The sequence below is a fragment of the Saccopteryx leptura genome, chromosome 3, assembly GCF_036850995.1.
Source record: "Saccopteryx leptura isolate mSacLep1 chromosome 3, mSacLep1_pri_phased_curated, whole genome shotgun sequence".
Taxonomy (NCBI): Eukaryota; Metazoa; Chordata; class Mammalia; order Chiroptera; family Emballonuridae; genus Saccopteryx; species Saccopteryx leptura.
Genome location: NC_089505.1, coordinates 370053530 through 370076422, shown reverse-complemented (window position 1 = coordinate 370076422; position 22893 = coordinate 370053530). Strand labels below are relative to the sequence as shown.

The 22893-nt window shown below is 56.5% G+C and overlaps 1 protein-coding gene across 2 annotated transcripts in view; it reads right to left on the bottom strand.

The window, feature by feature from the left end:
* DENND3 (DENN domain containing 3) overlaps positions 1-22893 on the bottom strand; it is a 46194-nt gene that overhangs the window by 5245 nt on the left and 18056 nt on the right. For both annotated transcript variants that reach the window (XM_066379577.1, XM_066379578.1), the window contains exons 10-18: positions 22364-22460; positions 21074-21177; positions 20414-20613; positions 17497-18018; positions 14069-14325; positions 12728-12898; positions 11750-11879; positions 10335-10442; positions 8551-8690 (exon numbers count right to left, since the gene is read on the bottom strand). In XM_066379577.1, coding sequence (XP_066235674.1) covers positions 8551-8690; positions 10335-10442; positions 11750-11879; positions 12728-12898; positions 14069-14325; positions 17497-18018; positions 20414-20613; positions 21074-21177; positions 22364-22460 — 1729 coding nt within the window. The remainder of the gene's footprint in view (positions 1-8550; positions 8691-10334; positions 10443-11749; positions 11880-12727; positions 12899-14068; positions 14326-17496; positions 18019-20413; positions 20614-21073; positions 21178-22363; positions 22461-22893) is intronic.

The window sequence follows — 22893 nt, the reverse complement described above, 5'->3', positions numbered from 1 at the left end:
AGTAATACAAGGTTCAACTAACAACACGTGAGATGCAGCTGTGCGTGCAGAGCCCTCGGCCAGCCCACCCGCAGCGCTGGAAAGTCCCTCCCTCTGTCCCCCCCACCCCCCGGGCATCGGCGGGACAGGGACACCAGGCGAGCGGCCCCGCCTCCTTGTTTCAAGCGCCTGGGCTGCCTTCACAGCACGTGCAGCGTGTTTCTGGTAAGTGAACAGATGCCTTCCGTTTCCCCACGCACGTGTCGTAGAGCAGAACGAGGTACCACGGTGCCGGGGCTCGGGCCAGTCGCACCCCAGCTCCGAGGGGCATTGATGAGGTTGCCACTGACGTCAGGAGAGAGCGCTTACAAAAGTGGAGGGTCCTGACGTTACCAGTGAAGATGAAAGTCTGAGAAAGATGCTCACTGACTGATTTCACAATCACTCGCTTTTAAAACAGCCCTTCCAACAGAGGCGCCTGCCTCCCTGGGCGTCGGCACGATTTTAGTAGAACGCCATTCCTTCAGGGCCCACAGCCACCGTGCGTCACCTACTCTGAACTTCAAGTTTCAGAGGACGCAGCATCTTGGGACAATTATCCAGGCTGGTTTCTTGTTCAACAGTACAGAATTCCTCTGTGAAACCAGCAGGGCCCAACCAGGCGGTGGCACAGTGGATAAAGTATTAGCCTGGGATGTGGAGGGCCCAGGGTTGAAACCCCGAGGTTGTCGGCTTGAGCACAGGCTCACCCAGCTTGAGCCACGGGGTCGCCGACTTGAGCGTGGGATCATAGACATGACCCCACAGTAGCTGAATTGAGCCCAAGGTCACTGGCTTGAGCAAGAGGTCACTGGCTCTGCTGGAGTCTTCCTGCACCCTCTCCCCTGGCCAAGGCACAAATGAGAAAGCAATCAACGAACAACGAAGGTGCCGCAACAAAGAATTAATGCTTCTCATCTCTCTCTTGCTAAAAAAAAAAGAAAGAAAGAAACCAGTAGGGAGACATCCTCTCACAGCTGGGACAGCATCCACCTTGTGACCTGGCCTGAAGCAGAGGTGACAGGCGCGGTGAGCACACGCAGCCTTCTGCTTCCACTTGGTGCTCGCTGCTCTACTATACATTAAAAAGTCTTTGAAATGCTTGCAACTGAGAATGAACAAAGTTAAGTGTAGACTAAGAACGATTCCCTTAATTACTCCTGGCTTGATTGTCTGGTCTAAAGCATTGTTCCACTAACTATTCTAGTTTACTGTATCTTACACCCTGTCACTTTACCATCGGGTTGGTGGTCATAGCGCCTTGTCTTTTAGTCTGGTCACCTTCTTGCCTGGAAACACCAGGATTCTCCTGCAATGCCCCGGCCCCGGGTCATCTTAAGGCCCTGGAGTGTGTGTGTAGGGCGGACACTTGTCACGCATTGTGGGACGTAAGGAGCGATTTTCAGAGGTCCACACAGGGCCCTCGGAAGTCTCTGGTAAGCAGTAGGCCGATTTCTGTGGGTCTGAGGGCTGCAGGTCTGAAACCTGTCTTTGGCTATCTGTATGTGTGATGGAGGAGGGGAAGGGGGCAGGGTTTGCAGGAATTAATTTTATCTAACTTAAAAAAAAAGCAATCAGGGGAGAGACAAAATGGTGATAGAGTAGGCGGACGTACCAACTTCCACCTCCCAGAACCAATGTGGATTACAAACTAATTTTAAGAACCATCATCTGGAAAAACCAACTTTGGACTAAACTAAGAGAACTCTTCAACCAAGGAACACTGAAGAAGCCACACCGAGACTGGTAGAAAAAGCAGAAATGCGGAGAGGGCTGCCCAGCTCCCCGGAGTGAACGGCAGTGGGAGAGGCTCGCGTGGTGGGAAGTGAGTTTAGCAGAGAGAGGAGGGTCCTGAGCCCCAGGAACAAAGCCCCAGCCTGCAGCCCCAGAGCCTAGAAGAGGCGTATGGACAGTATTTAGCTGGAAACACTCAGGATACTGTTTGTGAAAAAGAGACTGATTTCTCATACCCAGAATTCTTAAAGGGACCGCATAGAACACCTCTCACAACCACTCACCTGGGGCTCCAGGGAATGGGGAGAGAGGAGAGGACCAGAGTAGCAGGAAGAGAGTGTAATCTAGGAGGCACAGAGAGAAAGACAGCCACCCTAACCTCTGGGACAAGTCACTCCCCAAATCTGAAGCAAATATTTCCCCTGGAAATAGCAATACCAGCAAAGGGAAGCAGGACACCAGCCAAACAAACCCTCCCGTGGCACTCAGAGCAGAGTCGCTTAGAAGGAGGGAGCTTTCAGGACTACAGTAGTGAGTCTTAGGGTCTGAGCTGCAGCACCCCCACCCACACAGCTGAGGGCTCGCCCGAGGGCGGGCGGCAGCGGGACATGGAAGCATGGTTCTGTCGGCAAGGGCGGAAGCTGGCTGGCCACTGAGGCCCAGGTGTGAGCTCAATCTTGCCCAGCTAGGGAGGAGGGAGCATGCAAAAGTGGTCAAGCCCAGCTGCTGGCCGTCTGTAATCTAGCCTGCGGGGGAAGGGCAGGAGCCCTGGAAGGGGTGGAGACCCGCCCTGAGCAAGGGCGCAGGAGCACAGCCTTGCCCCACCCGCAGAACCGAGGCTTGTGGCCTGACTTGGGAGCCAGCTCTTCCCACAGGGGTGGAGCCAAAAGCCCAGAACAGGTGGAGTCCTGCTACTGAGAATGGGCACGCAGTCCCACCCGGCCTGTGGAGCTAAGGCTTGCAGCCCTCCCACAAGCGGGCTCCTCCTGCAAGGGCGGGGTGAAAGCCCGGAATCAGGCGGAGACCTGCAGCTGAGCAAAGGTGGTCACCCCTGCCCTCAGGGCCGAGCATAACGCCACCTGTTGGGGCAGGGTGAAAGCCAAGGCCACTGAGGCTTGTACACCCAAGCACGTGATCACAGCCACTCCGGTGAAGGAGAGGTAGAGAACACAGCAACAGCCCCAGTGGGCAGGCACCGGCAATGCCCATACCCGAACGCCTTAGGCAGCAGCAGCAGAGGGAGTGGCCGGCTTGCACACAGACCACACCTAGGGAACACAGAGGCCACACCCAGTGGACTCCAGTGACCAAAACCTTCTTTTACACAGACAGAATGAGAAGGCAGAGAAATGCAACACAAATGAATCAAGAGAAATCCCCAGAAAAGGATCTGAATGAGTCAGATATAATCAAATTACCAGATGCAGAGTTTAAAATAATGATTATTAGGATACTCAAAGATATTAGAACAATAGACGGTTATTACAAACACCTAAATAAAGAGATAGCAAATATAAAAAAGGATATTGAAATAATAAAAAAGAATCAGTCAGAAATGACAAATATAATATCAGAAATCAAGAACACAATGGAAGGAATTAAAAGCAGGATGGATGAAGCTGAGACTCAAATCAGTGAGTTAGAGGACAAGATAAATGAAGGCACGGAAGCAGAGCAGAAAAAGAAAAGAGACTCAAAAAGTCTGAGGAAACTCTAAGAGAGCTCTGTGACATGAAGAGAAATAACATCCACATTATAGGGGTTCCTGAAGGAGAAGAGAAAGAACAAGGGATAGAGGCTTTGTTCAATCATATCATAGCTGAAAACTTCCCTCAATTAAGGCAGCAAAACATCTTACAAGTTCAAGAAGCACAGAGAACTCCATTAAAGAGAAACCCAAGGAAATCTACACCAAGACACATCATAATTAAAATACCAAAGCTAAGTGATAAAGAGAAAATATTAAAAGCTGATAGAGAAAAAAAGGCTATCACTTATAAAGGAGCCCCCATAAGGATGACTTCCAACTTCTCAACAGAAAAACTTGAGGCCAGAAGGGAATGGCAAGAAATATTCAAAGTAATGCAGAACAAGAGCCTACAACCAAGACTACTTTATCCAGCAAGGCAATCGTTTAAAATTGAAGGAGAAATAAAAAGCTTTCCAGACAAAAAAACAAACAAAACTCCAGGAATTCACTACAACCAAACCAAGGCTGCTAGAAATGCTAAGGGGCCTGTTGTAAACAGATCAAAGGAGAAAAAGAATATAGCAAAAGAGGAATACAATTTTAAAGAATAAAATGGCAATAAACAATTACATATCAATAACAACCTTAAATGTAAATGGATTAAATGATCCGATCAAAAGACATAGGGTAGCTGCATGGATAAGAAAACAGGACCCATACATATGCTGTCTACAAGAGGCACACCTTAAAACAAAAGATGCACATAGACTGAAGATAAAAGGATGGAAAAAGATATTTCATGCAAATGGAAATGAAAAAAAAGCTGGGGTAGCAATACTTATATCAGACAAAATGGACTTTAAAACAAAGACTATAGTAAGAGATAAAGAAGGTCACTACATAATGATAAAGGGAGCAATCCAACAGGAAGATATAACTGTTATAAATATCTACGCACCTAATATAGGAGCACCTAAATATATAAAGCAGACTTTGATGGATTTAAAGGGTGAGATCAACAGCAATACTATAATAGTAGGGGATTTCAATACTCCACTAACATCACTAGATAGATCCTCAAGAAAGAAAATTAACAAAGAAAAAGTAGACTTAAAGGACATACTAGATCAACTCAATTTAATACATATCTTCAGAACCTTTCATCCTAAATCAGCAGAATATACATTCTTTTCAAGCGCTCATGGTACATTCTGTAGGATAGACCACATGTTAGGGCACAAAAGCGGTCTCAGCAAATTTAAGAAGATTGAAATCATATCGAGCACTTTCTCTGATCACAATGGCATGAAACTAAAAATCAACCACAACAGAAAAACTGAAAAATACTCAAACACTTGGAAACTAAATAGCATGTTATTAAATAATGAATGGGTTAACAATGAGATCAAAGAATAAATTTAAAAATTCCTAGAAACGAACGATAATGAGTATATATCAACTCAAAATTTATGGGACACAGCATAAGCAGTCTTGAGAGGGAAGTTCATAGTATTATAGGTATACCTCAAGAAGCTAAAAAAACCCTCAAATAAACAACATGACTCTGCATCTAAAAAAACTAGAAAAAGAACAGCAAGTAAAGCCCAAAGCTAGTAGAAGGAAGGAAATAATAAAGATCAGAGCAGAGATAAATGACATAGAGGCTAAAGAAACGATACAGAGGATCAATGAAACCAGGAGCTGGTTCTTTGAAAAGGTAAAGAAGATCGATGAACCTTTAACCAGACTCACCAAGAAAAAAAGAGAGAGGACTCAAATAAATAAAATTAGAAATGAGAGTGGAGAAATAACAACTGACACAACAGAAATACAAAATATTGTAAGAAAATACTATGAAGAACTGTACGCCAAAAAACTAGACAACCTAGATGAAATGGACAAATTCCTTGAAACACATAATCTTCCAAAAATTAATCTGGAAGAATCAGAAAACCTAAACAGACCGATTACAACAAATGAGATTGAAACAGTTATCAAAAATCTCCCCAAAAAGAAAAGACCTGGGCCAGATGGCTTCACAAGTGAATTCTACCAAATATTCAAAGAAGAACTAACTCCTATCCTTCTAAAGTTATTTCAAAAAATTCAAGAGGAAGGAAGACTTCCAAGCTCCTTTTATGAGGCGAGTATAATTCTGATTCCAAAACCAGGCAAAGACAACACAAAGAAAGAAAATTATAGGCCAATATCCTTGATGAATTTAGATGCTAAAATCCTCAATAAAATATTAGCAAACCGGATCCAGCAATATATGAAAAAAATTATATACCATGATCAAGTGGGATTTATTCTGGGGAGGTAAGGATGGTACAATATTTGCAAATCAATCAATGTGATTCATCACATAAACAAAAGGAAAGAGAAAAACCACATGATAATTTCAATAAATGCAGAAAAAGCATTTGATAAAATCCAGCACCCATTCATGATCAAAACTCTCAGCAAAGTGGGAGTACAGGGAACATACCTCAACATGATAAAGGCCATCTATGACAAACCCACAGCCAACATCATACTCAATGGGCAAAAATTAAAAGCAATCCCCTGAAGATCGGGAACAAGGCAGGGGTGCCCCCTTTTACCACTCTTATTTAACATAGTCCTGGAAGTCATAGCCACAGCAATCAGACAAGAAGAAGAAATAAAAGGCATCCAAATTAGAAAAGAAGAAGTAAAACTATCATTATTTGCAGATGATACGATATTATATATAGAAAACCCTAAAGTCTCAGTCAAAAAACTACTAGCCCTGATAAATGAATTCAGCAAGGTGGCAGGATATAAAATTAATACTCAGAAATCAGAGGCATTTTTATATACTAACAATGAACTGTCAGAAAGAGAAATTAAGGAAGCAATCCCCTTTACCATTGCAACCAAAAAAATAAAGTACCTAGGAGTACATTTAACCAGGGAGATTAAAGACTTGTACTCAGAAAATTATAAAACTTTGATAAAAGAAATCAGGGAAGATACAGACAAGTGGAAGCATATACCATGCTCATGGTTAGGTTAAAACATCATTAAAATGTCTATATTACCCAAAGCAATTTATAAATTCAATGCAATACCGATTAAAATACCAATGACTTACTTCAAAGATATAGAAGACATATTCCAAAAATTTATATGGAACCAAAAGAGAACACGAATAGCCTCAGCAATCTTGAAAAGGAAGAATAAAGTGGGAGGTATCACACTTCCGGATATCAAGTTATACTACAAAGCCATTGTACTCAAAACAGCCTGGTACTGGCATAAGAACAGGCATATAGATCAATGGAACAGAACTGAGAACCCAGAAATAAACCCACACTTTTATGGACAATTGATATTTGACAAAGGAGGTAAGAGCATACATTGGAGTAAAGACAGCCTCTTCAACAAATGGTGTTGGGAAAATTGGACAGCTACCTCAAAAAAATGAAACTAGACCACCAACTTACACCATTCACAAAAATAAACTCAAAATGGATGAAAGACTTAAATGTAAGCCGTAAAACCATAAGTATCTTAGAAGAAAACATAGGCAGTAAGCTCTCTGACATCTATCTCAGCAATATATTTGCCGATTTATCTCCGAGGGCAAGTGAAATAAAAGACAGGATAAACAAATGGGACTATATCAAACTAAAAAGCTTCTGCACAGCTAAAGACAATAAGAACAGAATAAAAAGACAAACTACACAATGGGAGAATATATTTGACAATACGTCTGATAAGGGGTTAATAACCAAAATTTATAAAGAACTTATAAACCTCAATACCAGGAAGACAAACAATCCAATTAAAAAATGGGCGAAAGAAATGAATAGACACTTCTCCAAAGAGGACATACAGATCGATGGTCAATAGGCATATGAAAAAATGCTCAACATCACTAATCATTAGAGAAACACAAATTAAAACCACAATGAGATATCACCTCACACCAGTTAGAATGGCGCTCATCAACAAAACAACACAGAATAAGTGCTGGCGAGGATGTGGAGAAAAGGGAACCCTCCTGCACTGCTGGTGGGAATGCAGACTGGTGGAGCCACTGTGGAAAACAGTATGGAGATTCCTCAAAAAATTAAAAATTGAACTGCCTTTTGACCCAGCTATCCTACTTTTAGGAATATACCCCAAGAACACCATAGCACTATTTGAAAAGAAGAAATGCACCATCATGTTTATGGCACATTGTTCACAATAGCGAAGATCTGGAAACAGCCCAAGTGTCCATCAGAGGACGAGTGGATTAAAAAGCTTTGGTACATATATACTATGGAATACTACTCAGCCATAAGAAATGATGACATCGGATCTTTTACAACAACATGGATGGACCTTGATAACATTATACTGAGTGAAATAAGTAAATCAGAAAAAAATAAGAACTATATGATTCCATACATAGGTGGGACATAAAAATGAGACTCAGAGACATGGACAAGAGTGTGGGGGTTATGGGGAGGGGGGGAGGAGAGGGAGGGGGTTGGGGGAGGGGAGGGGCACAAAGAAAATCAGTTAGAAGGTGACGGAAGACAATTGGACTTTGGGTGATGGGAATGCAGCATAATCAAATGTCAAAATAACCTGGAGATGTTTTCTCTGAACATATCTACCCTGATTTATCAATGTCAGCCCATTAAAATTAATTAAAAAAAAAAAAGCATATCTTGCAAAGTCAAAAAAAAAAAAAAACAATCAGTCTAAAAGCTCCAAGGATTAAGGTTTCTCCACCAAGAGATGATAGTATCTTGCAAATCTGACTTAAATTGTTCTTGGTTTCCACCCCCAAGCAGTTAAAACTCCAAGTGTCTGTCTGCCCTGGTGAGCTCCATGTCACTTAAGTCCAGGTGAACACTGTGGAGTGGGGGGTGGCTTTCACCCGCTCATGGAAAGAAGAACGTTTGAGTAAAGGCTGGAACCAGCTGACACTGAATTTAAGAACTCAAGCGAGAAATGACATCTCCTCCCACTTCCAGAACCGAGGGTCCTGCCGCCGTGGCCGGGCCGACGGGCCCCCTTGTCTAAGACCACAGCTCGGCCTGGAGGCTCCCCGAAAACTGTGTGCCTTTCACGGCGCCCCGCCGACTCACCAGCTTCGCGGTGCCCACTCTGACGCAGTGCTGGTGAATGGTCCAGGACGAGGCGTCGAAGACGACCACTTTGCCCTCGTGGAGGGCACACCACAGCTTGGGGTGGGCGTCTCCGACTTTCTCTGCCGGGTCAAGCCGCCCTGAAGAGAAAGCCCGAGAATGTGTGGAGGAAACCCCTGCAGGGCATCGGGGCTGTGCCTGTGGCTCAGGAGGCCCCACCAGGTGCCACGCTGGGCACCCAGGGCACAAAGACCAGTGCCACCAGGACCACCGTGCCCTCCCCGGAGGGAGCATCGAGCCCTGGGAGCTCGCTGGCTCCGGTCAGAGACCCACCCACACTGACAAGTCAGGAGGGCACGTGGGTGAGCGGTGTCACCGAGCCAGGACCGGGGGGAGGGGGGCACCAGATAGCTTATTACCCAGGGGTGTTTAGGGGCAAGGGAACAGGAGCGGGAGGCACCAGCGAGGGAGGAGGGAGGTAAGCGCGGAGACCAGGCAGCAGCACCGCCCGCACCCAGCACGCCCGCCTAGACCGCGGTGGAGCCCCGGCCCCGTCCTCGCCAGCAGGTGTGGTCAGTCTGCTTCCTCTGGACCGTTCTGACGGGTGAAGACTTTGGTTTTTCCCTTGTGGCTGATATGCATTTCCCTAATTGCTCACGAGGCTGGTGGCCCTAATTGGCCAGCTGGGTACCCCGAGTGAAGCGTGTCCCTCTCACCCGCCCCTGAATTGGCTGGTCTTCTTCCCCTCCATTCCTTCCCCTTTCTATCCTTGACACGAGTGTGTAGGCTGCGTGTAGGCTGCATGTAGGAATGTCCTTTCACGGCCGCGACTCCCGTTTCTGCTCTGGAGAGCGTTTTTGTGAAACACGTCACCTCGTCAGTATCGTCCGTCTCTGGGTCCCGACGGTGTATTTCATATGCAGAGTGTCTTCCTCACCACGGGCTCGTGGCCACATTCTCCGTGGCCTTCCAGCCATCCACGGGCTTTGCTGACGTCTGTTTCGGGCTTTCTGCTGGGATTTCAGTCCATGTGGGACGGGTGACTATGATCCAAGGAGCAGACAAGCTCCACGTTACCCACACGAGGCACAACGTCCCCACGCTGTTCCTGCTGACGACTGTCCCCAGCCCTGTGCTGTGGACCCCCTCTGTCATTGTTCCAGGGAGGGGTCCGTGTGCCAGGCCTCACTGGCCTTTCTCTTCGACACGCCAAACCCTCCAGGGAAGCGCGGCAGCTGCGCCTCTGACGTCAGAAGTCAACGAAGCGTGCTGACAGTGTTAAACCTGTGACGCCCGGGCGGCCTGTGTCTCCCTAGATGACGGCCACAGCCGTCTCCTTGGCCTCATCCCGACGCGAGCCGCAGGCAGCTCAGACCCCTGGATGCAGACAGGGCCGTCCTGCCAGCCGCCCGATCAGCACAGGAAGCGGGTCGCTGTTTTCTGAGACGGGAATCTGGGGTGTCGTCACGTTGGGACAGTGACAGCAGGGCCGGACTGAGTGAGTGCACAGGAGAGGACGTGAGTGCCTGTGCTCTGTGAGCCGTGCCACCACGGGAGAGTCAGGGGACGGTCACCGTGGAGTGGGCCCCGGGCGGAGCGCCTGGCCCGTTTCCCTCTCTCCCCTGGGCTCCCTGAGGTCTGGCCCCCGCGAGGTGACGGTCACGAAGGGTCACACAGAACCCACCTGGCCCCGTTCACCCTGCGTCGCCGCCCCGTGACCCTGGAACGCGAGTCTGCACGCGTCCAACCGTGCGGACACCAGACGGGCGGGGGGAGCCGCGTACCTGGCGTGTACAGCAGCACGTCCACGGCCTGCGGGACCGTCTCTCCAGCCGAGGGGTTGATCTTGTGCTTCAGGGTCTCCGAGGTGGTCTTGGGAACAGCCATGGGCACTGAAACAGACACCGCGGTCGGTGTGCCGGATTCGGAACCCGCCGTGAGCCCACGGGCGCGCTGTGGCTTGCGGGAGAGGCCCCGGGGGGACTTCGCCGTCTGTGAGCGGAGGCTCTTTGGAAGCAGACCCTGGGGCAAAGCCACTCCCCAGCCTGACCTCCACCGCACGCCACCGTCACCCTGGGCCTGGCAGAGAAGACAGAAAACGTGTCTCGACAACTAAGGAGTCCCCAGAGCCAGGGGCCGCTGCTCAGCCTCGGCACTGGGGACGCGGGGTCCTCAGCCTGGCTGGGGCCGTCCCAGCGCGGAAGCGTGTTCACCAGCATCCCTGCCCCGCCCAGGAGGCGCCAGTGCCCCCCCCCCCCACCAGGCGGAGGGTGAGAACTTGAGAAGTGAGTTTTCAGAATTCCCACCGTGAGCTACTAACGTGACCTGGGACAGGCACCAGGCCCCACTAGCGCCACAGACAGGAAACCAGTTCTTGGTTTGTAACGAGGGACCCAGGCGCATGCAGAGCCCAGGTGGGTGTCCCTCTGCCCGCTGACAGGGAGCTGCCCCTGCTGGGTGACAGCAGGACGTTCGGGCACTGTCTGCGGACTTCATGCAGATGAGGCATGAGTTTGGGGGGGCTCTAACACCTGACTGCAGGGTTGGCTTGATTTTGCTTCTAACTGCGAAAAAGACCACGTTCAACATCTCATTCTAGACGACTGACAAGGGCTTCCCCCGGGCCACCCAGGGGTGCCCGTCGGGTGACAACCGGAGCGTCTGACTGTCCAGGAGAGAGGGAGTACGGGACAGGAAGCCTGAGGGAGCAGGGACAGAGATGGCCAAGGGCCGAACATGCCGAAGTGAAGACGCTCCCGAGGTCTGTCCTCATGCTGGGTCGTTCTGGACACCAGAGCCCCTGGCTGCAGCCGCAAGAGAAACGGCCAAACTTCCAGGCAGACGTGTTTCCGGCACGAGTGCCAACAGCGGGAAGTGGGGACCCCCCCAAGCCCACCCCGTGAGGGCACACACTGCAGCCGTCCAGCATGGGGTGGGGGGGTAGCGCTGGCTGGCGGGTGACCTGGCTGAGCCCAGGGGGTGGGACCCCGGGGGATGGGACCCCGGGGGGTGGGACCCCGGGAAGCAGAGCGCCCAGGGTTGGGCGGTCCTCAGAGGCGCGGTGAGGACAGGGGCGGAACAGGCACACGGGACAGCCAGATTTACAAAGCGCAGAAGAGAAGCGTCTGCCGACTGTGGGTCCGGGTGACACACGACGCACGTCACCCAAGACAAAAGCGAGTCAGGAAGCGGCTCTTACGCTCGTTCCTCATCTTATCGAAGTAGGACAGCTTGGAGGCAGCGTAGATGGCCCCGGGCGACTGCAGCGTGCCCACGACGGCGTCCATCAGCAGCACGTGCGTCAGCGCCTGCTGGATGTACTGAGGGTCCTGTGGAGACAAGGCCCCTGAGCGCCGGCCGACGTCCCGGGGACTAGGCTCTCCACGCAGCACGAGAAGCCGGAGCCCGGGAGGGGCGTCACCTCACGTCACGTCACGTCACGTCACGTCTCACGGCCGTTCAGAGTGGGGCCAGGTGCCCCGCGCGGTCACTGCAGCCCCGCCCACGCCACACAGAGTCGCTCGCTCGGGATCCGCGTCTGGAGCACCTCCCGTGATGAGGACACCCCGTCCCGAGTGACTTCCCCGCTGCACACGCGGTCTGCCTAACGTCTGCCGCTGCGACGGGAGCTGCTGTCGCCCACCTCGCTGATCAGGGGGCGTCTTACACACGCGTCCCCGGGGGAGTTCCCTGTCCACGCTCTCGGCCCGTTTTCTGACGGTGTTCCTGTCTCCTCTGCCATTTCGACACAACACCTCGTTTCCCCCGTGTCTTCCCTCCCTCGCCGCTGTGCATGGTCTCCTCTGTGACCATGGAGTGGTCAACGATGGGCCCGAAGTGAGTGAAGGAGTCGGCCCGTCAACGTGGCGCTGTGGCAGGAACCCAGGGTGCCCCCGCCCAGCCCAAGGCCAGCACCCAGCGCAGACACCCCGGACCTGCCGAGGCCAGCTCCCGTCCCTCCACTCCTGGGACGTCATCAGAATGGGGGAAGTGGAGACACGAAGGGGACACAGAGCAGCCACCCACAAGGCCTTTTACTGGATCTCGCCAACCGTGGCCTCTCTGGGGGCTCCTGGCCAGACCGAGGCCGCTGAGCTCTAGGGGCCGAGCGTTCCCGCAGGGACAGGCGGGTGCCGGGGCGGGGTGGGGGGGAGCAGGGGCAGTCCTGTCCCCGGACCTTGTGGTCATCCGCCAGCTTCTTCCCAGCCCACATCTCCTTCACCATCAGGTGCCACAGGTCACACTCCGTCTTAAGGTTAGCTTCGAAGACTTCCTTCTTGGACACCATTTTAATTTTTAAGGTGGGTATTCGGAGAAACAGGACGGCCACCGTGGTGCTCCTGACTTGCTGCGGAGACAGAGAAAGGGAGGAAGACAGTGAGCACGCCACACCCTCCCCTCCAGGGACACGGGGCTGAGACGGGCGGCACGGAGGACGGGGAATAAAGCAGAGGTGGCCATCTAATGACATCGCCGTCCTCATCCACGCACGCCGAGGGGCCTGCGGGCGCCGTCCTCGCGTGAAGGCAGGCCCAGAGCCCTTGGGGCTTGGCCAGCGCTGGGCTGCTGGGGGGCGGGAGAGGGGTCCGGGCAGGACAGAGAAGACCCTGAAATGACCCTGTTCCCAGAAGGGAGTGGAGGGGCCGGGAGGGGCAGGAGCCTCCATGTGACCCTGGCCTCAGAAACGAACAAGATCTCATCAACACATCCACACATCCACGGACTCATCCACACAGATGCATCCACACATGGACTCGTCCACACACACACACTTGTCCACACAGACTCACACACACACAAACTCGTCCACACACGGACTCGTCCACACGTTTACATGGGGTTCCTTCTTGTACCTCCTTAGGCAGCTCTCCCTGTGGGTTCAGGGGGCTAGTCGAGCAAAGCCTGTGGGAACACCTGACTAGGCAATGGTGCAGTGGATGGAGCATCGGACCGGGATGCGGAGGACCCAGGTTCGAGACCCCGAGGTCGCCAGCTTGAGCACGGGCTCATCTGGTTTGAGCAAAGCTCACCAGCTTGAGCCCAAGGTTGCTGGCTTGAGCAAGGGGTTACTCGGTCTGCTGAAGGCCCGTGGTCAGGGCACATATGAGAAAGCAATCAATGACAACTAAGGTGTCGCAACAAAAAACTGATGATTAATGCTTCTCATCTCTCTCCCTTCCTGTCTGTCCTTGTCTATCCCTCTCTCTCTGACTCTCTCTCTGTCTCTGAAAAAGAATAAAAATAAAAGTTAAATTAAAAAAAAGAAAGCCGGTGGGAACCACACAAGAGATGGGTCCATGGGCCCCACACCTGCCACAGCACAGCCGGGTCCCTGCCCCCTGCCTCTGAACAGCCAGCAAAAAGCACGCCTCCAGCCAGCGCATGGGTTTGGAAAATAAAGACCAGGCACGAGCTGAGTCCGATTCAACCTGGATTCCCCCCCCACCCCGGGGAAAGGACAGACACTGACTGGGCAGCAGAGCATCCCCGTGACCAAGGGGCCGCCGGCTCCGCCCACCTCTATGTCCCTGAAGGTAGAGATCTCCACGTAGCCCCTCCCTTCCGTCAGGAGGAACAGGCGCTTCTGGGTCATGGCGATCTTGCCCACGCCGCGGTTCGTCTTCACGGAGCTGGACAGCTTGTAGACACACTCGTTCTTGTCTAGGTGCTCCATCACCGACGCAGGCAGGTTGACCTCCTGGGCCTCCGCTTCCGTCTCCTTCCAGCAGGTGTAGAAATCTCTGAAGGTCTCTGGGTCGATCAGTTTCTGCTGTCCTGAGTTTTATGGAGAAAAAGAGATTTCTTACGGCAAGAACTTTCACGTTACCTGAAGAACTAGCGCAGTCCCCGAACGGGGCAGTGGGTGGCGCCAGTGCTCGCCCACTGGACGGGAAACAACACCTGGGGGGGCGTTCTCCCCTCCTGTGCCCTGCAACCTGAGGTACCCAGGGTGGGCACTGGGTCTAGACCCAGCCCAGCTGCCCTTCCCCTGCCCAGCCCCTGACCAGGGACGGGGATCCTCGTGTGACCTAACCCAGGTAGTCACTGTAACTTAGGACATCTGGTGGGAACACTGGGACGAGGACACTATGGTGGCAAGGATCTGTGCCACCACGAGGACTGGTGGCAGCCACCTCGGGGCCAGGAGGGGAGCCAGTGCCCGGATGAAGCTAACGGCAAAGAGCCCAGGTCCTTGGCGACGCTCCCATGGCCCAGGATCGGTCAAGCCGTGCTAGAAGCCAGCTCACTATCTTCGGTTACACGAGCGAACAAATTACTTCTGTTACTATTGACCAAGGTGACCTTGATGGACGCGGCACCCTTTACAGACATGTCTCCATGCCCAGCTCCGCAGAGGTGGGACGACCCCATCCCCGACAACCCCGCACAACGCACCCCACAACCCTGGCAAGACACCGCACGGCCGCTGGGAGGTCCGGCCCATTCTGATCTCCCGTCCTGCCTCCGTGCCGCGCCCCAGCTCGGTCCATCCACCACCGTTGTCCTGCGCAGGAAGCCGCTCCTAGATGGCCCACCCCGCTCCCAGTCTGCTTACCAGACACAAGCAGGGGCCCCACTGCCTTGTGCAAACATTCGGGGCTCCTCATCCACGGCAGGCCCCAGATTCCTCCACACCCCACACTCCAGTCTCACCCAGTGTGCCCTGAGAGGGCCATGTTGTCACGTGCAGGAGCACACCTGGGTGTGGAGTGCTTGGGCTGGAAAACTCCTACCCATCCTCCAAGGCCCAGATCAAACGCCTCGCGGCCGCCACGTCCAGCAACACTCCCTGCGCTCCACCTACGACACGGGTCCCGTGGAATCCTCCCAGCCGCCTTCGGAGGCAGCACTCCTGTCGGGCGCGTGCCCGAGTGGGGAAACTGAGGCATGGGGCGGGAAGCCTCTGCTGGCAGGCCTGAGGCCAGGCGGGCAGCCCCACTGCTGTGCGCTCTCGATCTGCCTCCCTGCTGGAGCCCCGCTCTGCGGCGGGAGCCCCCTGTCCCCAGCCTGGTGTGTGGCCATGTCCCCACATAACAGTGTTGGGCAACAGGGATCAGGGGACCTGGTACCACGCTGCAGCGAGCCAGCCCAGCCCAGCTCAGCAGTCACAGCAGCCAACTGTGAGAGGAGGGGTTCAGCAGAAGAAAGGCTGGCACTGCTGGAATTAAAAACCGGCAGTCAGATGCCAGGCGCAGGCGCCGCGCTGTCAGGAGAATCTCCACCAGGGGGCGCCCACCTGCACTCTCCCCGTCTGCAGAGCCCAGTCCTGACTGACGCCACTGGAATAAAATAGCAGGTGTGTTCTTATTCACACCAGTTCATTCCAAGTGGGTGACATGCAGCTTTGACTTAATAACTCTTTTCTACCACGTGGTCCTGAGACCGAAATGTACATTTGGAGCCACACTCTGGTGGTACCCACGTCCCAGAGTCAAGCCCATTCAGTGACCTCTGCAGTGTGAACGAAGCCACAGTGACCACGGGGCTCAGTCTGCTGACGGTCCCACGTGTCCTGGTACGACCCCACAGGGGGAGGGGACCCTGAGAGGCGCGGAGCCCCCAGATGTCCTGGCTTCCATTCACGGCAGCCCCGGGTACTGTTACTCGGGTCCCTGTGGGTTCCTGTCCCCCTTGGGCACAGCTCACTGCCCCATGCTGCCTGGCCCCATGGGTATCTTCTGGGCACATCCATCCAAACCAAGACCCCCAATGACACGCGCCGCCCACACCTGCCTGCGCCAGCACATGCCGTTTGCTCTCAGTGTCCACACAGAGCAGCACGTGGAGTGACCAGGGAGCACGGACCAGCTGGCCCCTTCGTCAGACTAACCGGGGCCGTGAACAGAGCAGCGAACTAGCCCACCGCCGCCTGGAGGAAGACAGCGCATACGTGTACAGAAACGCCCCACGCCGCAGTCTGTGGTCACCGGGGGACCTTGCCAGCCCTGCTACCTGCAAAGGAGGACCTTCCTGGGTGCACGGGAGCACCCACACAGCAGAGGGAAAGAGCCGTGTCCCCACATAGAGATGGACAAAGATGACACAAAGGCAGCTCAGGAAAAGACCCAGAGTGTCTCCCAGCTGTGAGCAGACGTTCCCGAGAGCCACCACACCACGTCACCCGACAGGCAGGCTGCAGCAGGAAGTGACGCCCAGGCGTGGGAAACACGCACTTCACAGGGGCTGTGGCCCCCCCAAGGGACAAGGCCACCCACTGTCAGGACGGGTCCCCGCTCCCGAGGCCGGGCTTCCTGCACAGATCCTGGGGAAAGCTGTCCACGTGCACACCCGGGGACAGGCAGAGTGGAGTCACCGTGCCGGCAACGAGAGGACAAACACGCAGGACAGCGCCTGGAGGTGAACTCCCGCCCACGACCACCCCGTCCGCAGACACGTGTCGACTCAGACACAGTGAAACACACAAACCTGAGGACAGTTCTCTAGCACACCCGTTTGTGGAAAGTGCATCGGAACGTGGTCAGAGGAGACCCTCGAGTTGGGGACAGGGGTCCCTTTGGGCTGAGGGCAGAAGGGTGCTGAGCAAAGCAGACAAGTGCAGTGAATGCGAAACTGCAGCGCTCGGGACGGTGGCGGGGGGTGGCGTCTGTCACGCCGATCCTGTGCCCTCCATGTGTGTCTGAAGTGCTCCAGGTGACACCACGTTGCCACACATCCGAGGAAGGGACCGTCACACTGGGAGTAGACCCCACAGGACAGGAGGGGACCTGCAGGGGCTTCCTGGTCCCCCATCAGACTGCCCGAGACCTTCCCACCCCAAGGCGGCCTCTGCTGTCGGACATGGCGGGAGGATTGCTGCCCGAAAGGCATGGCACCCCGCCCGTTCCGGTCAGCGCCCAGGCCGGCAGCACGGCCCATTCCGGCATGGCCCTGCACTGCACGGTCTCGCCCGGGAGCCGACCGGCTCTCACGCATGCCCCCTCTCACCTACGGTCAAGGCCTCAAACAGGCGGCCGATGATGTGGATGTCCCTGACGATGCCCGACTCCTGGACCCTCTGCACGAAGTCTTCCAGCGGCAGGTGTTTGCTGGGCAGCTCGAAGTTCTTCACGTGCTCGTCGGCCTTGGGGGCCTCGCCGGGCTTGTCCAGGACCTGGCTCACCAGCCTCCGCAGCTCGGGAGTGCGCTCGGCCTGGGCGCGCGCCGGGCCCGCCAGGGACTGCACCGTGCTCCTCACCAGGTCGGCGGGGAAGATCCGGAGGTCCGTCTTGTACAGGCTCTGGAAGTCCAGCAGGGCCTCCAGCCGCTGGCCCTGCATCAGGTGGACGAGGCCCCGCAGGTACAGGTACCGGGCCAGCAGCACGGAGCTGTCGGGAGCCAGGCAGCCCATGGCTTTGCTCAGCAGGGCGACGCAGTCCGCGTAGTAGGCCCGCACGCACTGGCTCACCAGCGGGAAGTGGATCTCCGGGATCTTGAATGTGTGCGTCGTCGCGGGGCTCACGCTCAGAACTAAGCAAAGGGGGAGAAGCAGACCGTTAGCACAGACCTGCCGACGACCCCGCATCCCCCACCCCTCACATCGTCCCGGGAAAACGGGGACCCCTGGCAACGTCAAGCGAGAACCCGCGGCCTCTTCCAGGAAGCTCCGCAGAGCCCCCAGCTGAGCAGGAGGCCCACGCTTTGCTTCCAGGGCACCTGGGAGACCAGACCGGGCGACTGTATCTGGTGGAACGATCGTGCTGAGTGGCAGCGGTCAGCGAGTCTCCAGGGGAGGACTGAGGTGTCCCCACCAGGCCAGGCTCCGCCCTGGAACGGCGCCGTCTCACTCCCTCAGCCGCAGCTCCAGAGACGGGTGTGGTTACACCCATCTTACAGATGTGGAGACAGGCTCCCAACCGACACCGGTACTCAGTGCCAGAGCCACACCTTGTCCTTCAGCAAATGCCACCAAGGACCTCCCGGGAGCCCCTGCCGGCAGGCGCTCGGCCAGGGGACTGGGGTCTCGGCCGTGCGGCCTGGAGGAGGGGGGCAGGGAGCTCGGGGCGACAGCCCAGAGGCCACAGAACTGTCCCCACAGAGGAGCGGGCGTGGTGCAGAGGCCCGGGGAGGAGACGCGACACAGGTGCGCAGGTCACAGCCGGGAGCTGGGGTGCAGCACACGGGCCCCACAGTCGCCCCAGAACGCTGGCTCTGCCTTCCAGGTCCTCTCAGAGAGGACACTCTGGTGTCCGGGCGGCGGCTCCGCGTCCAGTCCCCAGCCCTCCGTCATCAGGAGGCACCGACCGGTACCTGGAGCCTTAGCCCGAGACAGCAGCCACGGGGGCCCACGCGGCTCACAGCGCCCGGCCTCAGCGCCCTGGGGGGAGTGAGAGTCCACCCGCTCGGAGAGGGGCCCTGAGTGTAATTCCCCGGTGTCACACGGCTGGCTGCAGGTCACACAGAAATAAGACGGGCTCACACACGTCCAAAGATGTCTCACAGCAGTCCGTGTGCCGAGGAGGCCCCACGCCACCATTGGGAGCTGCGCTCATGGGTTTGCTTCAGAGACACAGCCACCGAGTCTCACAGCGCGGAGATGGGCTCCCGCGTGCCCGTGTCCTGCTGAACACCTCCCCCCTGGGACCACGCCCTCCTGTCTCTCCCCCCAGGGACCGCGCCCTCCTGTCTCTGCTGAAACGTCACTCCCCCCAGGGACCGCGCCCTCCTGTCTCTGCCCAAATGTCACTCCCCCCAGGGACCGCGCCCTCCTGTCTCTGCCCAAATGTCACTCCCCCCAGGGACCGCGCCCTCCTGTCTCTGCTGAAACGTCACTCCCCCCAGGGACCGCGCCCTCCTGTCTCTGCCCAAATGTCACTCCCCCCAGGGACCGCGCCCTCCTGTCTCTGCCCAAATGTCACTCCCCCCAGGGACCGCGCCCTCCTGTCTCTGCCCAAATGTCACTCCCCCAGGGACCGTGCCCTCCTGTCTCTGCCCAAATGTCACTCCCCCCAGGGACCGCGCCCTCCTGTCTCTGCCCAAATGTCACTCCCCCCAGGGACCGCGCCCTCCTGACTCTGCCGAAACGTCACTCCCCCCAGGGACCGCGCCCTCCTGTCTCTGCCCAAATGTCACACCCCCAGGGACCGCGCCCTCCTGACTCTGCCGAAACGTCACTCCCCCCAGGGACCGCGCCCTCCTGTCTCTGCTGAAACGTCACTCCCCCCAGGGACCGCGCCCTCCTGTCTCTGCTGAAACGTCACTCCCCCAGGGACCGCGCCCTCCTGTCTCTGCTGAAACGTCACTCCCCCAGGGACCACGCCCTCCTGTCTCTGCTGAAACGTCACTCCCCCAGGGACCACGCCCTCCTGTCTTTGCTGAAACGTCACTCCCCCAGGGACCACGCCCTCATGACTCGGCTGAAACGTCACTCCCCCCAGGGACCGCGCCCTCCTGTCTCTGCTGAAACGTCGCTCCCACACTCGGAGCCCCATCGCGTCCCCGACCCTGCCACCTCCGCACGGTGACATGAGGACCCACGTCCGGGCTGATCCGGGCGGCGTCTGCTCCCCCCACGAGCGTCACTGCCACAGGGCGGGCGCACAGGCCCCTTGCGCTCCGGGGTCAGGATGGACTTGGCACTTACTGGGGCCATCAGATGTCACCGTGTACTGTACACGCACACGTCCGCACGTATGGGCGCAAGACACCCCGCACAGAGCTGTGACCTTGGGCAGCGAGATCGGTTATGGGATATTTGGGCAAGAAACATTTTTGCAAAGTGAATCATCTAAAAATATCACAGATACACTGTTAAAATTTTTAAACAGCGCGCCTGCCCCCTCCTACGAACGCGAGCTCTGCTGTCTCCCCACGACCTGCGATGTGCGCGCCCACAGCCCGGAGAGAGGGGCGGGGGCTCCGTCACCTGTGCTGCCGCCGCCACAGCCCGTGGCGTCCATCTTCCGGAGCGACGAGTTCCTGGGCGGCAGCTCGGGGATGGCGATGTCCTGCAGGTTGGGCATGCTGACCACCATGCGCCGCTGGGCCGCGCGCTGGGGCGAAGATTTGCGGGAGGCCATTTTCTCTATGGTTGGTCGTCTAGGACTCAGAAGCATCCCGTTTACTCTGGGGGAGAAAGAAACAACGCTTTGTAGGCAGAACAGTGACAGAGGAACGAGCCTCAACTGCAGGCGGTCCCTGGGGGGGTGGTCAGCGCTCCCACACCAGCGGATGGGGCGTGTCTCCATCTCCCCGGGGAGGGGGACACTGAAGGCTGGAGGGTGGACGGCGCCCCCCAGAGGCCACGGCACGCAGAACCAGCGAGGGCATCGCCCGCAGGGGTGCACGTGGGAGGCTTCAGGGAAAGCACCGCGACCGGGAGCGAGAAGGAAGCCGGGGGGTGGGGCTGACCGCGGACCCCGCCGTGTGCGCGCAGCGCAGGGCGGAGCCTGCCTGTGGCCCAGCTCCTCACGAGCTGCTGAAGGTGAGTCTTCCCACCGAATCTACCGCTCATCCGTGCAGGTGAGGCTACAGGGCGGGAGGGTCTGTCCCCAGAGAGCCGTGCGCCCGCGCACCGCGGCCACACCTGTCCTCCTCGGACTGCGTGCTGAGCTCCATCTGAGCAAAGGCGTCCATCCTGCGGCTGAGCCGGGCTTTGAGGAAGGAATGGAACATGTAGGTGTCCAAGACCTGGAGGAGAAGACAGAGGTGGCTCAGTGGGGACCGCAACCCTCCCTGCCCCCGTCCCTCCCAGCAGCCCCCCGCCCGCCTTCCATCGGGTCTGCAGAGGGACGGCCCGAGCTCCCGCCTCCCACACGAGGACGAGCCTCCCACAGCGGGGCTGTTTCCACGGCGACACCCGCGTCCTGCAGCCCCTGGGATGTGGGCGGGCATGCCGGGAAGGACAAGAACAGGCAGGAGGGGGCGGCCACCACACTGGGGTCCACGCAGGGGGGCTGGGGAGCCCCGCAGGCGAGCGAGCGAGCGCCCGCAGGAAGGTGAAGGGAGAGAGGGGCCGTGCAGAAGGACGCGGCGTGGGCGCTGCCTCCACGGCCGGAGGGGTCGGCGGGCCGCAGCAGGCCAGGAACAAAGGGGCAGCCACGGAGCCGGCCCACAGAGGGGGACGTGCAGGGGCTCGGCCGCCCCTGGAAGTGTGGAGACGCCCTGAGGGCTCAGAGCTGTGCTGCGAGGCCCCCGAAGAGGCCCCAGAACACCACCCCCTCGCGGCAGACAAGACCTGAGCCGAGCCGCACGCCCGTGAGCAGGTGGAGAGGGACGCTGACCGCTGCCCCTGACGGCGGAGTGCTGCCAGCGACGGACGCACCCGCGGTGACATGTGGGGGGGGACAGGGGAGCGTGGGGCGGTGTGGGCGACTCGCCAGTCTCCCTCCAGGCTGCGGAGGTGGCCCAGGTGGGCACCCGTGTCAAAACTCATCACACGCAACACGTAACACGGGTGCGCCTCGTTAATTATTCTACAAAGAAGACGCGGCCAGAGGACGGACAGGAGCCAGGCTAAACGACCCCCGGGGAAGGCTCACACGCCCTTCAGTATTAACAGGCACCTATGACGCCGACGCCGGCCGTGGAGCGCGGTCGAACCACGGAAACACGTGAGCAGTGGGTCCCGCCCACCGGCCCGCACGCGCACTTAACCGCGGGAACACGTGAGCAGCGGGCCCCGCCCCGCTGGCCTGCGCGCACTTAACCACGGGAACACGTGAGCAGTGGGCCCCGCCCACCGGCCCGCACGCGCACTTAACCACGGGAACACGTGAGCAGTGGGCCCCGCCCACCGGCCCGCACGCGCACTTAACCACGGAAACCCGTGACCAGCGGGCCCGCCCACCAGCCCGCGCGCCCGCACGCCTCTGACCTGCTTGTAGAAGCGCTGGTCCCCGGGAGCCCGCGACTTGAGAAACTCCTCGCTGTTGAACACTCGGTGCTCGTAGTTGAGATGGTTCTTCACCTCCCTGACAAAGACAGAGCGCGTCCGGCGGGGGAAGCATCTCTCAACACACCAAACGCGCGTCCCGACCGGAAGCAGAGCGGCCACAGGAGACACGAGCAGAGCCCGCCCCCGGGGAGACCGCTCCGGCCGCGGGAGGGACGCGCGTGGCTGTGCTCTGTGGCCGCGCTGTTCAGCCACATCAGGTGCGCCTTTCCCCTCCAACCGGGATGAGGACCCAGGAGAGCATGTCACTGTCATCGTCCGGCCCCCGGACAGTGTCCCTTACACAGTTGAAGGTGCAACAACCCATAACTGTTCGCACAAACCAACCCAGGTTCCGGTGGCGAGCCAGGAAGGGCAGCCGCACTCCGGGTGTTAACCCCGCGAGGCTGCCGCCTGACCCCCCACCCCAGGCCACCTTCCCGCCCTACACATGTCCTCGTCTATAAATCCAT